This window comes from Mustela putorius, unplaced genomic scaffold, assembly GCF_011764305.1.
Source record: "Mustela putorius furo isolate JIRA1106 unplaced genomic scaffold, ASM1176430v1.1 tig00003834_pilon_pilon_pilon, whole genome shotgun sequence".
NCBI classification, from domain to species: Eukaryota; Metazoa; Chordata; class Mammalia; order Carnivora; family Mustelidae; genus Mustela; species Mustela putorius.
Window position 1 is genome coordinate 120,693,616 of NW_025421987.1, and position 17,381 is coordinate 120,710,996.

Below are 17,381 nucleotides of genomic sequence, written 5' to 3' on the forward strand. Positions count from 1 at the left end.
CTGTAAGTAGGGATGACAAAGAATCTATCCCTTAGGTTTGGTGTGAAGAATAAATGAGTAAATCCATGTAAAGAGAGCATTTCTGAGAGTACCCAGAACATTTATAAACCCTCAACAAAGGCTAGCTACTATTAGTTCTATTATTAACCTACTGCTAGAATATGATGAAAATAATAAAGTCTGTGAAATACACACCCTATAGTGCATCACCCAAATGTAACAAGCACAGAACTTGTAGATGTGGTCATTTGGGAGTCTCTCAGGGAAACCTCTAGCTCACTGATTGCATGTGGATCCACACTGTGAATTTCCTCTGTCAAGTGAATAGACTGGGGAAATTGTTAGAGTTCGCTTTTGTTTGGGGCTTAAAAGGGGGAAAACATCGCTGAAATCACTTTCTTAAATATTGATCATTTTTTCCTGCTCCCTCCTTCCGCACTGGCTTTCTACTCTTCTAGTCTGGACTTTTGGGAAAGTATGGGAAAAGAAAAAAAAGAAAGGGAAAAGGTAATAAGAAGGAAAAAAAGAAGGAAACATGGGAGGAGCATGTTGGAGACACACCTTTATATTTTTTCATGTGCAAGAAAGATAAAAAGAAACTAGATGTTTGGTTTGACTCCTTTGTTGCCGAAGAATAAAAAGAAACAGAGTGGTGATGGTATGTATTGAATTTTTTATCTTAATAAACTTAGATGTATGCATGCCTAGATGTTTGAGGTCAGACAATTTGCTTTGGAGTGGAAATGACTCAAATGTGAACTTCTGCAACCTCCAATGGTTGGGTAAACATCTGGTTTTCCTCCCAATCTCCATTCAGAGACACAGGGCCCAAAGAATGCCTGACGTTATAATCTGCTACAGCTGCCAGTATTCACAAAATCAACCTTCTGTCTTTGGAAGCAAGTAGAAGGGAAACTATCAGCAGAAAATTTATCTTTTCCACCTTTTGTGCTCCCAATGGGCTCAATAAATGTTCAATGCATAAATTAATGTGGAAAAATACATTGCAGGCGCATTAGATATGAGGTGACTGGGCAGCAATTCATTGATTGCTAAGATTTGATTAATCAGATCTAGCTTGTTAATGTTTCTTATGTATGTGAAGTGGGTGAGGATATCCCAGACCACAGAAAGCAGCTGAGCAGAAAGTGTAGCTTTCTAAATCTTTCTGTAACCCAATCTAATCTCTTTTTTGAATCCCTATTCTGTCGATTGCAGAAAAATCATAATCTTAATAAATTCTGAAAAACCTAACAGATAAGATTCTCTTATGCCCCCAAGCACATCATCTTGGCCAGACTTCTGATTTAAGTTTTGGCTGGGTGCACAATCCTGTATGGGCTTTGACTTATATCCAACTGTCAGCCTTCAGGCTGAAGTGTATGTGCTGAGTCTCTGCTTTTTGTGCTCATGGGTTTTTTCAGACTCCCAAATGTTGGCAGCTGCTAGCTTGGCTTGCAGTGTTCAGGCAGCTTGGAAGTATGGAAGAATGAACACTTCTGAGAGTGTGATGGTTAATTTTATGTGTCAACTTGACCAGGATGCAGGGCCCCAGATATTAAACATTGTTCTGAGTGTTTCCATGAGGGAGTCTTTGGATGAGATTAATGTTTAAGTTAGTATCTACCTGCCTGGGATGCTGTGGGCGGACCCCATCCAATCAGTTGAAGGCCTAAATAGAACAAAATGGCTGACTGTCCCTCAAGTAAGAGAGAATTCTTCCTGCCTGATGGCTGGTGGACTGGAACATTGTCTTTTTCCTGCTTTCAGACTCAAACTAAAACAATGGCATTTCCTGAGCCTTGAGCCTGCCCTTCAGACTGGAACTAAATAGTCAGCATTCCTAGGTCTCCAGTTTGCCAACTCACTCTGCAGATCTTGTGACTTGTCAGTTTCTATGATCATGTGAGTCAGTTCCTTATAGTACATTTCTACACACACACACACACACACACACACACACACACCCTATTGTTTTTGTTTTTCTGGAGAACCAGAATAGTATGGATAGCATCCCTTGATCATTTGCCAATGGGTGATAACTGGATAAATGCCTCAGCCTCCCATCCTTCAGGTGGACAGTTCTCTCCATGATTCTCAGGAAGTCCCACAGGAAATGAGTTCCCATTGCTCACAAGGTCTACCTCAATAACACTCCCTTACATTGGCTTTGCTGTTTTCCCAGTTTTCCTCTTTCAGTCCCTCATTCTTGTTCTCTGGAATCACCCCCAAAAAAGGCACCTACTCTCAGATTCAGGCTCTTCTTTTAGGGAAACCCACACTAAGACATAGAGTCATTTTATATTTAACCTCTGCCAATTTGGACATTTTCCCTTCCCACTTCCTCCCTGAAACAGCATCTAAGATTTCAGAAAATTTATAAAGTGCCATGGTTTTGGAGGGAGTAATCTGGAATGTTTTTGGTCTCTGGTTTTTTGCTCCCTCTGCTACAATGGTCTCAGCTCATTCTTAACCATCACTACCCATCACCCTGCCTTTGCTGAAACATTTGTATTCCCCTTGACCTAGCTTATTAGCTCATGAATTCTGTTTCTTTTTCATAATGATTTAGAGTCTTTTATGATCGACTTCTCTCACCTTCTTCTATTTCTGTGCTTTCTGAGATTACCCTCGGTGACATCATTTGTACTCTGTCGCTGTTCTAAGCTAGTGAGGTGTGAGGGACCCCAAGGACCTTGCTTGCTTTCAAGGGCCCTTCCAGGAACTTGAACTCAAGTTCTTATTGTCTTTAGACTGTAAAACTTATGTGGGGATTCCATCAGTCTTCCCCACACTGATTTGATCAGCGGAGCATGAGGGACAGAAGGGACAGAGCCCCTCTCGGAGTCCATGGTATCTTATGGCCTTATTCTCCCTGCCTCTGTCTCTTATTGACTTCTCTTCAACCCTCAAGCACAGTAAAGTAGACACTGTTGATGCCTTGCCCCATTTGCTCTTATTTCCTCCCTCACCTAAGCTATAGCTATGGACCTTCTTACACCCTGTGAGTTCCCTGCTTAAAGTTCCTGCACTTGTCTCTTTCTGTTTTCTCTGCTTGAGAGCTTTCTCAGTTATCGTGGGAGCTTGCTTGCCTGAGCAGGTATAGCTCAGAATTATACAGTACTGACATCTCTGTGGGCAGCTGTTGGCCAGCAGGTGAGGGGATTTGGGAGATAAAGACCTCAATCTGCTTGTCTTTCAGTGACAAGATGCTAAGGGGGTGCTTTCCACAATTTCTCAGAGGGTGCCTAAGCAGTTTTAGCTCCAACTGTCCATATTTGCAAACCAGCTCATCAACACACCATTTATTTACTGTCCTTTCTCTGTCTCGCATCTCACCTGTGTATCCTGAAACCACCTCCCCCAAAAAACTACCCACACCCAAGTCATTGTCTCAGGCCAAGAAAAATTTCTTATATAGGTGGGACAAAATTCTCTTGGCTTATATTCTTTGAACATTTCCTGTGACAGGTAGACTGTGGCTTTTCAACTTAAAAACCAAAGATGTTCAATTTTTCTTCTCTTTTCTCTCTAGACAATTCAAATTGCTCCAAATGGTCAAGGGCCACAGGTTAAAAGGAAGAAAAGAAGACCAAAAGCAAACATTCCCCTTACCATGTATATCTGTCTGCTAAGACAACCTTCCCGCACAAAGGAAAGCTGTTCATGGTTAAAAGTGTTTGTGTAGTCATCTACAACCTGGGACTGCCATTCCTGGCATAGTAACGGAAACCTCTGGAGGTCTTTAGCCCATCTGTCATCCCTTGCCACGAGGCGCAATTCTCCAGTTGTATCTGCCTATGCAAATAGGCCAACAGCAGGTATTCCCGAGAAATAGGGAAACCATTTCCCTGGACAGCTGCTGCTGAATACAGATGTGGGTACTTGAACCTCCAACAGGTTGCTATAAGCGGGTGCCAGACATAAGCATTCAGAGAAGATTGATTTTATTGTCTGCTAGGTTTATGACTGAGGAATATGCTTCACTGACCAGCTTTTGATTAAATCACAGAGAAGTGCTAAAGATGTTTTCTTGTCGAGTGCACGGGCCCTTCTGATAAACAATAAACATCTTGCTGGAGAAACCAGCACTTTCTGCAAACAGTTTGCACCTTACAGGCATTAGCATATGCCAAGGTCATGCATGACTATTTCAAACAACTGGTTCAGTTAGGGAAAAAAAAAGTGTAAATTGCAACGGAAGGGGGGGGGCAATTTAGCCTAGGGATATAGGTCATTCCTTTTTAAAAATGTCTCTTTCATGAAGAGAAAATGATGAAAGAAGCTTTTTGGAGATGTTTTTGGTTGGATTATCCCCAAAGCATCCCTGAGATAAGGATTTAAATGCACATAGTTTATTTAGGAAGCATTGGTGAAGAGTGGGGAAGTGAGATGGAGAGGGGAAGAAATCCAGTCAACGGTGTGCTATCAAGCTGGTTATCGCTTTGGGCAACTAAGGCTCAACTCAACTGGGGGAAAATTCTGGAGACAGTGTGGCATGTGTCCCAACCCTGAGAGATGAAGTTGATCCCAATCCCAAGAGATGAGGAAGTGGGGGTACTTATTCTCCGACCTTTGTCAGTCACTGGCTGAGGGCTACTTGCTGGGGGATTTTGTGAGGACCATCATGAGGTGCCACCCAGATTCTCCTTTAGGAAAGGACTTGTTGCCCAGCTTCAGGGGGTGCTGTCAATGGACAACCTTCCACTATCCACCCATTCAGTAATTGGCCTTAGGTGCAGGAAGTGACCTTGTCAAGGTCTCATCCTTCCACGGTGGCCCATAGCCAATGACTGATTAAAAAGGCTGGCCATCTAAACTCAACTTGGGACAATTCTAATTTGCTTCCAAAACTCCCCACAAGGTTGGCTGAGACTGTTGGTGGGACTGCGCATGGGGCCAATTTGAATTTTCCTTCTGCCCACTCCTATTCTTTTACCTATCTCTGTGAATGTTAATCCCAAGAGAACTCTTGAACAAACATCCTGCACACTGAAGTCCATCTCAGTGCTTCCTGGAGAACCTAGCCAGGGGTGGGCTTTCATTCCCTGCCACTCAGGCAGAGTCCCAGGGGATTTCGGTGGGAGGCTATGGGTGTGTGCTGAGTTGTCGAATGGTGAGGGCAGGGTACATGATGTCTGCTGAAGAAGTGGGAATGTGGTGGTTATTTCTTTATTTCCATTGATCAGGGGAGGTGAGATCACATGAGGGCATTGGGAACTAAGAGGTTTAATGAATGGCTGGAGAGCTAGGGAGAGTAGCCACTGAGGAGTGATTTGGTGTCCAATATGTTGGTGGTAAATTCAGAGCCCCAGGATATGAGTAGGAGGGCAGATGAGCTAGCAGATGGATAGCTGAGGGTATAGAGGGGAGGTGGAAGAAGAAACAAAGGTAGTCCAGATGGGTGAAAAGTGAAATAATAGAACCAGTAGGCACTCTAGGTATTAGCTATTACTATTATTATTACTACATTATGGGCTGAATTATGCGTCCCCCAAATTATTATGTTTCAACATAACCTTTCAACCCTAACCTTTAGCACTTACAGTATGACTGTTTTTGGAGTTAGGGTCTTTGAAGCTGAAATTCAAGTAAAATGAAGCTATTAGCTTGGGTCGTCATTCAGTCTGGCTGGGGTCCTTACAAAAAGAAATTAGGGCCCATAGAGATACTAGGAAAGCACACACACAGATACAACCATGTGAAGACTCGGTGAGAAGGCAGTCATCTGAAAGCCAAGGAGAGACACTTCAGAGGCTCCCAAGCCTGCTGACCCTTGTCTTCTGGACCTCTAGCCTCCAGAACTATGAGGAAATAAATCTCTCTCATTTAAGCCACCCCGTGGTGTTATTTTCTTATGGCAGTCCTAGCAAACTAATACAACCACTGCTCCCATTTTTTATTTCTCCCTCACTATTAAATTTCTTAGTAAATCCTGCCAGTTATTGCTTCTAAGTATCTTGAAACCTGTCTAGTTCTCTTTCTCTGAAGTCAGCCTCTTTCTTGTTTTTTTTTCCAACATTGCTTCTTTGCAATAGATGGGCTCTGAGCTTGCCCCTACTAGATTCTCCCTTAGTAAATCAGACCATCTCACTGAAGTGTGTTTTTGACTATGAAAGTTCTGCTTGATCTGCTTGATCACTGTGCTTGCTTATGAAGTCTTCAATGGTTCCCTGTCATTCCCAGAATAAGGTCCAACATGGCCTTCCAAAGGCTCTACCCAGCCTTGTCCTCTCTGCCTGTCTGCATCACTGACCATTAGCCACACTGTGTTGCATTCACTTCCATCTCTTCTCTAAACTCCAGGCTTTTGCACACATAATTCTTCCTTCAAAATACTGCTCCTGGAGTATTCATGGCTTATATTGCTATCTGCGGGCTACAACAGGGTTCTCCTTGTCTCTGACCTGGAATAAAAATCATGGTTTAGAATTCATGGAGGCCTGCTCACTGCTCTGTGTTACCGTTCCATCTTATTAATGAAGACACCAAAACCAGAAGGGCAAAATGGTGCATGGCAACCCACAGCATTAGTGACACAGTTGACATTGGAACACTCTTGACTTTGGGACCTGACTCCCTACACCTTCTTTCTTCTAGGCTGCCTTAGCGATGCCATTTCTTCCATCTCCAGGCTTTTCTTCATGTGGAGTCTAGTCCCTTCTTTCTTAAACTCTCTTTCAGTGATGTTACTCCTCTGCCCAGAAAGTCACTGTGGTTTCCTATTATTTTTCATAACAAGCTTCCAATAAGACTGGCTGCCAGGACACTCCATAGTGTGTTTTTGCCCTCCACATTCATTTCCTAACAGCCATTGTCTATAGGTGGCAGACAAGCCATTTTTACATCAATACTTTATTTCATCGATCTAAGATGTCATCAGTTATAAAATGGACTATCATTTTAATTTATCAGTTAAGGTAGGAAAAATGATGTCAATTAAGTTGAATATACCGTTGATTAAAAGTGGGTTCTAATTTCAGTGTCACTCATTTCACATGGAAAATATGTAAATCTTAGAATCGATGCAATATAATATAAACATTGTTGCTTGGCTCAGTTTCTACTGACCATACGGAGTTCTCCTTGACCAGTCTTGGACAGGTTTCTTGAATTCCTGCAGAATTTTTCAACTCCTTACTCATTTCCTAACTTTTCCAATTTCCTTTCTTTTCCTTTCTCTGGTTCATTGGTAATGACTGAATGTCTTCTGTGTGCCTGGCACTGGGCATGCAATGATGAAGAGAATCTGCCTTCAGATCCCTGCCTTCATAGTCTTTTTATAAGGAAGCAAGGAAATACATAGGGGAAGAATTACCACAAACTGATGTGAAGGAAATAATGCCAAAGATATAGAATAAAGGCAGCATGGTGGGGAGAGGGTAGAATGTCTTCCACGCAAGCCTCGCCCTCCTTTCACACGTCCATCTGTTTTCCAAAAACCAGTTCAAAAGTTTTATCTTCCCCCCAAACTCAATTTATTTTCTCCCACATAATCTTCTACTTTACAGCCTCAAGAAAATCACTCCCCCCTTTAGCTTTGAATCTGTGTTTTTCCTTTGAGAATAACAGCACAGGAAGGTGTTGATAGCATGGATTCTAGGAGGTGAATCTCCCCATCTCCCTGTGATCAAATCACAGCATGGTCATTTATTGGTTGCATGAATTTTTGGCAAATCTCTCTGTGCCCCAGTTTTCCTATTCTTAAAATGGAGGTAATACTACCGGTATGGGGATTAAGTGAATTAAAAACATGTAAGTGCTTAGAAAAATGTTGGGCATGTAGAAAGCATTATAAGGATCATTTTATCTACCCTGATTTTCTGCTTTTATCCATATTTTCTCTCCCCATTTAGACTCTGAAGTAGGCATGGTTAAGGGCAAGGGATTTGGGAACAGAATAGAAGGAAATCAAATCTTGGTTGAATAAATTTTCTAGATGCATTAGCTTGGATGCATATTTCTTGATCATTCTAAATCTCATTCTCTTCATTTATTTATTTATTTATTTTTTAATTTATCTCTTTATCATTTAAATAATGATAGCAAATATGTACATTTTGGAGTTTTCAGAGGGATAAATAAGACAAATATGCGAGGGGCGCCTGCGTGGCTCAGTGTGTTAAAGCCTCTGCCTTCAGCTCAGGTCATGATCTCAGGGTCCTGGGATTGAGCCCCGCATCGGGCTCTCTGCTCAGCAGGGAGCCTGATTCCCTCTCTCTCTCTGCCTGCCTCTCTGTCTACTTGTGATCTCTGTCTGTGAAATAAATAAATAAAATATTTTTTAAAAAGTCTTAAAAAAACATAAATATGCAAAATGCCTGCTATATAGATCTCAGTGAAGACTGCTGCCATTCCTACCTTAAAACAGGAAGGGTAGAGTCCATCCTATTCCTCTTTGTGTTTTCAGATCACTCAGCAGAACTCACCATCCATGTCAGTGATATTAGTTAAGTGTTGGATAACAGCTCATTGGATGAAAGAGCAAGTGAGAAAGTAAATGGTGGTGTCCACTAGAGACCTTGTCATGAGGACTGATATAATATTCACAGTCCCGCTTCTGCTTCTTTATTTTGGAGGGAGACCAGTGATGAGGTGTATGGTTTCTCTGGAGAGGGAATCTTACCCTTCTCCCCATCTCCTTCCAGGTATCCTAGAACGGCGCCTCCTCCAATGTATCGATTATGCTTCCCCCGTGGTTTTCCAGGTAAGGCTGTCATTTCTTATTTTCCTGTTCTTGAAATTAGCAGGGTTTGGTTAAGGGCATGGGAAACTGGAATTCTTTTCTTTTAGAATGCAATTTGAAATTTCCACTGGAGAATGCAATCCTCAAAACCCAGCAAAAGAGCTACTTCCAGCTTTGGTTTTCAAGCTGGAACGTCTGCATTTGAAGGCTGAATGAACCCTCTGGAATACCATATTCCCTGCCAATAAGCCTTGGAAATTTTCACTCTCACTAAAGCAGGTGTCTACAGCCCTGCTGACAATGCATGAATCTTGGATCAGCGAATGCAATATTTGATTCACAGACCCCCTCAGCTCTTATGTGTCGCTGATGTCATGCTACTTTTTGACTCCCCATTAAAGCCGGCATCTGGCTTTCTGGCTGACATTAAGTACTAATTTGTTTTGGACAATTTTCAGGGCTAATCAACCAAACGCCATATCCGTATGGCTCCGGGAAAACACTTTTATTCTCACCTCACCCACGGTATATCGTGTGGAATAAAATGCCTCATTAAGCTAGATCATAGTGATAGACACGTGTCACAAGTTATTGTACTTTGCAACACTCCCAAGGGATCAGTGGGAAACATACTGAAGCCATAATAGAAGTGGGTCAGTTTTGGCAATAAGTATAATTCAAATGTATGTCATAGTGTTCCTTACCTATGCTATTTTCTCTCTTGTCATTCTCTTTGATAACAAAAATAACTGATGACTTAGAGTCCTGCTGAAGAGCAAAAAGAGGACATATTATATGGAGTACTTGACTGTTCCTTGCCCCTTACCTGTTCTCTCCCTGTGATTTAATCAACCCCAAGTTTTCTTCCCTAGCCCCTAGATGTCTCTGAAGTTGGTCTGGCTCTCTCATCTCGGGTTACCATTTTCTCCCTTGGGTTACTGAAATAGTCTCACTTGTTTTTACTTAATGCTAGCTCATTCACTTACCCCACTTCCCTAGTCTGATGGTGATTGTGTTGTATGTTAGACTGACTGCTTTCCAGTCTCCAAAGCTTCATGCCTGCCTGTATACACATAGCTGACATGAGATTGCAATTCTCATTAAAGAGAGGAATCAATCTACTTCTTGACTTCTTGAATCCAGTCCGGCTTCATGAATTGCATTGGACCATGGAGTGTGGCAGAATTGGAAGAATGTCATTTCCTAGCCTAAGTTTTAAGAGGCCTTGTTTACCTTGCTCTTTTGTACCTCTGCCATCACCAGGTGAGCAAAGCCAGGCTAGCCTGCTGGAGGATGAGGGACACGTTGGGTAGAGCTGAGTTATCACAGTAAGCCCACAGAAACCAGTCCAGATCCATCAGTAGCCAGCCCACTCTTCAACATGTTAGAGAGAGAGACAGCCAGCCAAGATTAGCAGAGCCGCCCAGCCAAAGCTCTGCTGACTCTGGGCTCATGGGCAACAAACATTCATTCATTGTATGTACTACAAGGGTTTTCTACGTGTTATTATGAAGCATTATGTTGATAGAAAAACCAACAGACTTTCTTAAAGTAGAATCTGATCATCTTGCTTAAGAATCTATGACAAAACTAACTGCCTTCCAAATGGTTGTTCTGTCATTTTTTGTCCTTTTTGTAACAGAACCTGATTAACTGAGGGCAAATTTTGTTAGAGTCAAACTCCCTCACCACTAAGATTAGTTATGTGGTTTGGTTTTGGTCAGTGATGTCTGGGCAGAAATCACTACGGAGGAACTTCCTTCTTAAATAAAAAGGTAAAACTTCATTAGAAAGATCCATGAAAGAAGAAAGAGATAAATTGAACTTCATTAAAGGTTTAAAATGTTGTGCTTCAAGAGACATCATTAAAAAAATGAAAAGACAAGCCACAGGCCCAGGAAAAATATTTTTTAAATCACGTATCTGGTAAAGGACTTCTATCCAGAATAAAATAAAGAGCTTTTAAAGCTTAAAAGCAAGACAAATAACCCAATTTAAAAAAATGGGCAGGAGGTCTGAATAGGCACTTCACCAAGAAGATATATAAATAGCCAATAAGCCTGTGAAAAGATGCTCTACATCATTAGTCATTAGGAAGATGTGAACTCAAACTGTAATGAGATACCACTTTATCCCCCACTAGAATGCTTATCGCTAAGAACAAAAAATAAAAAGAAGTGTTGCCAAGGAAGTAGAGATTTTGGAATCCTATATCACAGGTGAAGTGTAAAATAGTGCAGCCACTTTGGAAGAGTTTGGAAGTTCCTTTAAAAAAAAAAAAAAAAAAGACTTGTTTTCTAGCTTTATTGACGTATAGTTGACAGATAACATTGTGTAAATTTAAGATGATCTGATATTCATGTCTATTGAATGTCTACACATTCATGTCTACACATGATGATCTGATATTCATGTCTATTGCAAAATGTCTACAACAATATGGTTAGTTAACACCTCCATTTCTTCACGTAATTAATTACCGTGTGTCTGTGTGTTGAAAACGTTTAAGATCTACTGCCTTAGTAACGGTGTGAGAGGGTTCCCTGTTCTCTGCGTCCTCGCCAACATTTGATGCTTCCTCTCATGTTAATTTTAGCAATTCTGACTGGTGTGAGCTGGTTCTCATCTTTGATTTGTATTTCCCTGATGCCAAGGGATGTGGAGCATTTTTTCATGTGTCTATTGGTCTTTTGTATGTTTTTTTGGAGAAATGTCTGTTTATGTCTTCTGTCCATTTCTTGACGATTTATTATTATTTTGGGGGGGGTGTTGAGTTTGATAAACTCTCTATAGATCTTGGATACTAGCCCTTTATCTGATATGTCATTTGCAAATGTCTTCTCCCATTCCAGAGGTTGCCTTTTAGTATTGTTGACTGTTTCCTTTGCTGTGCAGAAGCCTTATATCTTGATGAAGTCCCAATAGTTCATTTTGTTTATGTTTCCCTTGTCTTTGGAGATGTGTCTAGCAAGAAGTTGCTGTAGCTGAGGTTGAAGAATTTGCTGCCTTTGTTGTCCCCTAGGATTTTTTTTCTTTTTTCATTTTATTTTATTTCTTTTCAGTGTTCCAAGATTCATTGTTTTTTTCACCACACCCAGTGCTCCATGCCATATGTGCCCTCCTTAATACCCACCACTAGGCTCACCCAACCCCCCACCCCTGCCACTCTAAAACCCTCAGTTTGTTTCTCAGAGTCCACAGTCTCTCATGGTTTGTCTCCTCACCCTGATGGATTCCTGTCTCACATTTAGGTCTTTAATCTATTTTGACCATTTTCTTACACCATACACAAAGATAAACTCAAAATGGATGATCTGTCAACTCCTTGGTTAAATTTATATTTAAGTATTTTATTGTTTATTGTATTTATGTGTTTATTGTGTTTTTTTAAAGTATTTTATTGTGCTTATTGTTTTTGATGCTATTGTAAATGAAATTGCTTTCTTTATTTCTTTTTCAGAGATATAGAAATTCAACTGCTTTCTGCACATTGATTTTGTATCCTGGAACTTTATTAAATTCACTGAACAGTTCTAACAATTTTTGGTGAAAGAGTTTTCTAAATTTAATATCATGCCATCTGCAAACAGAGACAATGTTACTTCTTCCTTTCTGGTTTGGATGATTTTTATTTATTTTTCTTGCCTAATTGCCCCAAGATTTCTAATACTATGTTGAATAAGAGTGGTGGGGAGAGTGGGCATCCTTGTCTTGTTCCTGATCTTAATGGAAAAAGTTTTAATCTTTCATTGTTCAGTATGATGTTAGCTGTGGGCTTGTTACATATGACCTTTATCATGTTGAAGTGTGTTCCTTCTATATTCAGTTTTTTAAAGTTTTAATCATGAAATCATGTTGTATTTTGTCAAATGTTTTTCATTCATCTATTGAGATGGTCATATGATTTTTATCATTCATTCTATTAATGTTGTTATCATATTTATTGATTTGCATAGGTTAACCCTCTTTTGCATGTCAGGGATAAATCTCATTTGATCATGCTCTATGATCCTTTTAATGTGCAGTCTAATTTAGTTTGCTAGTATTATGAGAATTTTTGCCTGTATGTATATCAAGGATATTGGCCTATAGTTTTATATTCTTACAGTTTCCCTATCTGGTTTTGGGAAAGTGTAATTAATACTGGCCTTACAAAATGAATTTGGGAGTGTTCCTTCATTTTTGGGTAAAGAGTTTGAGAGAATTAGTATTAATTCTTTTTGTTGTTGTTAACATACAGTGTTAGATTAATTTCAGGTGTACAATATAATGATTCAAGAATTCTGTCCATTACTCAGTGTTCATCAGGTATAATATACTCTTAATCCTCATCAAACATTTCACTAATAACCCTACCATGTCCCCTCTGGTAATCATTAATTTCTTCTCTAGAATTAAGAATATTTCTTGGTTTGTCTATCTTTTTCTTTTCTTTGCTCACTTGTTTTGTTTCTTAAATTCCACATATGACTGAAGTCATGTATTTGTCTCTCTGACTGACTTACCTCACTTAGTATTTACTCTCTAGCCCCACCCATGTTGTTGCAAATGGCAAGATTTTATTTTTTATGATGGACTAATATTCTGTTGTATATAAATACCACATCTTCTTTATCCATTCATCTACTGATGGACACTTGGGCTGCTTTCATAATTTGGCTCATGTAAATAATGCTGCAGTAAATATAAGTATGTATATATATATATATCCTTTCAAATTACTGTTTTTGTATTTTTGAGTAAATATCCAATGGTGCAATCATAAGACAGTTCTATTTTTAATTTTTTAAAAAAATATTCCACTGTCTAACACTGTGGCTGCACAACTTTGCATTCTTACAAACAGTGTAAGAGGGTTCCTTTTTCTCCACATCCTCCCCAATACTTGTTTCTTAAGTTTTTTATTTCAGCCACTCTGACAGGTGTGACATGATATCTTATTGTAGTTTTGATTTGCATATTTTCATTTTTTTGTCTTCTTGTTGGATTGTTTCTTTTATCATTATATAATGTCTTTCTTTGTTTCTTGTTATAGTTTTGCTTTGAAGTCTACTTGCTTTGAAATCTATTGCTTTGAAGTCTATTTGTTTGATATAAGTACTTCTATCCCAGTTTTCTTTTGACATCCATTTGCATCTTTCTCCATTCCCTTTCTTTTCTTTTATTTTTTCACTTTAGGAGAGGGAGAAAGAGGGAGAGAGAGAGAAGGGGAAAGGCAGAGGGAGAGAGAAAATTCCAAGCAGGCTCCATGCTCAGCATGGAGCCTGACATGGGGCTCAATTTCACAACCCTGAGATCTTAACCTGAGCTGAAATCAGGAGTCAAACACTTAATTGACTGAGTTACCCAGGTACACCTCTCCATCCCCTTTCAATCTAAATGTGTATTTAGGTCTGAAATGAGTCTCTTGTAGGCAGCATATTTTTTTTCTCATTTTGTCACCCTGGTTCTTTTGATTAGAGCATTTAGTCCACTTACATTCAAAGTAAGTATTGATAGAAATATATTTATTGACATTTGGTACTTGTTTTTGATTATTTTTATAGTTCTTTTCTGATCCTTTCTTCTCTTGCTCTCTTTCATGATTTGCTAGCTTTCTTTAGTGATATACTTGGATTCCTTTCTCTATATGTTTTGCATATCTATTACTGATTTTTGATTTGTGATTGCCATTAGTTTGTATATAACATCTTCTGCATATAACAGTTATATTAAGTTGATGATCACTTAAGTTTGAACTCATTCTTTACTCCTTCTATCCCATGTTTTAGGTATATGGTATCATATCTTACATCCTCTTTTTAACAGATTTTTTTTTTTTACAGATATTCTACAGGTATTTTCACAGATATTCATATTTTTATTGCCTTTGTGTTTCCTACTTTTCTTACTTATGGTCTTACATATCCTTTCAAAAAATCCCCTTTAACATTTCTTATAGGGCTAGTTTAGTGGTCATGAACTCCTTTAGCTTTAGTTTTTTTTTTTTTAATTTTCCAAACAATTTTATTGAAATATGCCAAGAGTACACAGGCAGCACAAATGTATGAACAGGAAAAAAAATCACACTTACAATAATTTTTTAAAAAGTGAACATTAATCTTGGGAGATACCAGGTCCCCTTCCCCTCCCCCTCCAGACTTCCAGCATTTCCGTTATGGTTAAGCCCACTAACCTAGCATTTAAAAAAAGGAATACAGGAACTTTTGCAAAAAAAAAAAAAAAAAAAAAAAAACAAAAAAAAAAAAAAAAAAAAAACAAAAAACCAAACCAAAACAAACAGCATAAAGGAAAGAGAAACATTTTCCTGCTCAGATGGGACTCTTCTGGGTCACCTATTAGGAGGCGTGCTGAGCGGTGGAGAAACACAACTTCATAGTGTAAGGATATGGACCATTTGGGTTTTTCATCTGGTAATGATTCAGGAAGCCCAAAGTCTCCAGGGCATCACTCTTGGATTCCCACTCCAGCAGCCCAGAGGAGCTGCACTCACTTTTGCCTGAGAATACTTTCACAGAAGATGGCTGTTTCACTCCCAGCTCGTCGCAGATCTCGAAGAAGTTCTCCTCAGTCACCTCCAGAGGAGCATTGAAGAAGTGCAGCACGTTGCTCGGGTGCTGGATGCGGTTCTTGGCTGCCTGCTCTGGGGTAGAAAACCGATTGTTCCTGGATTCGCTGAAGTCTTTGTAACTGCACGACCCGTCTTCTAGCCCATAGGACTGCCCGGGCATGATGGCTGGTTGCTTGGAGACACAGACATTCAGCTTCTGCCCGAACATGAAGTTGTTGTTGAGGTGAGTAATGGCCCGGTCCACAGCATAGCCATCAGCCATCTCCACCATGGCAGCCCCCGGCTTGCTTTTCATGAATTTCACCTTCTCCACATTGCCATACAAGCAGAAGACATTGAAGACCCGATCACAGTTCATCTTAGATTGATCCAAGCCATAGACCATGAGCACAGGGCTGTCAGCGTGGGGGCCAAACTCGGGTGGTGGGGGAGGGGGTGGGGGGTGCCCATACTGGGGGCCGTAGCGACTTGGGCCCCACCGGTGACCCCCCACTGGTAGGCCCATCCTTCTCCCTTCTAGTGAGATGGGGGGGGCCGTAGCCCTCATCATGGTAATGGCTGTGGTACTCACCGTGGGGCCCTCCATATTCTGTGGGATGATCTCCCAGGAGAGGGGGCTGTCTCTGGCATTTATTAGGGTTGCTGCCAGGATCACCTTGTCCACTGAGATTGGGGTTTGTGTAGTCCCAAGTATCCTGATCATTCTTGAACACATTCAAGTGTGTGGGCTTCGCATATTCAATCTTCAGGGTACAGCAGCCTGAATAAATGTCAGCCCCATTGAGCGAGGCCTTTGCCCACTGGGCACTCTGCACAGAATCAAATTCCACCATGGCCTGGACTCCATTCTTCTGGAAAATAACAATTCTCTGGACAGGACCACAAGGATTGCAGATAGTATAAAGAACATCCGTGGTAATGGAATAGATCGGGTTCAGAATGGTAAAGAGAACCACACTGTTGACGCTCCAGGAGTCATCCGAGTCCCCAGGGTAGGCGATCTTCTGGCTGGTAGAGTAATTGACAAAAGCTGAATGGCCAGCAATGTAGATCTGGTTGTCGGCCGCATAGTTCACGGCGTTGCAAGCCCCCAACACGTCTTCAAATTCCACCAACGCTTGTCTCTTTTTAGCATTACTACCACATAGCTGATGGGTCCAAATTCCTGCAAGGCTGCCACAAGGTCAGCTTCCACTATGCCATCGTCAGGCCCCTGATGTGGACAACTGGGGAGGCAGGGGTTTTGTGTGGGTCATCGTAGTTCTCCATGACGTTATAGATTAAAGAGCGATCAGCCAGAATTCCCTACTCAGGCGCAGAAAAGGCCACCGCCCACCCGTTCCCCGCTCATGCAGTGCAACCCCAGTTTTTTTTTTTTTAAGTATTTTATTGACAGACAGAGATCACAAGTAGGCAGAGAGGCAGGCAGAGAGAGAGGAAGGGAAGCAGGCCAGGCCCCCTGCTGAGCAGAGAGCCCGCCGTGGGACTCTATCCCAGAACCCTGGGATCATGACCTGAGCTGAAGGCAGAGGCTTTAACCCACTGAGCCACCCAGGCACCCTCCTTTAGCTTTAGTTTATCTGAGTAACTCTTTATTTCTCCTTCTATTCTGAATGATAGACTTACCAGGTAGACTATTCTTGGTTGCAGATTTTTTTTTTTTTTTTACTCTTTCAGCAGTTTGAATGTATCATGCCACACTCTTCTGGCCTGCAAAGTTTCTGCTGAAAAATTCACTATTGCCTTGTGGATTTCCCCCATAGCCTTACAGGGTTTCTTTCGCTGTTTTTAAAATTCTCTCTTTATCACTACTTTTTGCCATTTTATTTACCATGTGTGTTGGTGTGGAGCTTCTTGGGCTTTTATTTTGGGTATCTCAGCTTCCTGGATCTAGATATGTTTTCTTCCCTAGGTTAGGGAAATTTTTAGCTATTATTTCTTCAAATAGATTTTCTTCCCCCTTTTCTCTCTATTCTTTGAAGACTCCTATAATGTGAATGTTGTTATGCTTGATGGGGTTGCTGAGTTCCCTAAATTTATTCTCATTTTTGTGTATTTTTTTTTCCTCTCACTTGCTTAGTTTGATTACTTTCCATTATTCTGTCCTCCAGGTCTTTAATTCAT

At 40.6% G+C, this 17,381-nt stretch overlaps 1 protein-coding gene across 1 annotated transcript; it reads right to left on the reverse strand.

Annotated features, from left to right (window-relative positions):
• Positions 1-14,677: 14,677 nt before the first annotated feature.
• Positions 14,678-16,557, reverse strand: LOC101681337 (heterogeneous nuclear ribonucleoprotein L-like). The gene is given in 4 exon segments (XM_045088981.1): positions 14,678-15,781; positions 15,783-16,389; positions 16,392-16,463; positions 16,466-16,557. Coding segments are annotated over 4 exon segments (1,497 nt in total). The 5' UTR covers positions 16,527-16,557; the 3' UTR covers positions 14,678-15,024.
• Between the last annotated feature and the right edge of the window lie 824 nt (positions 16,558-17,381).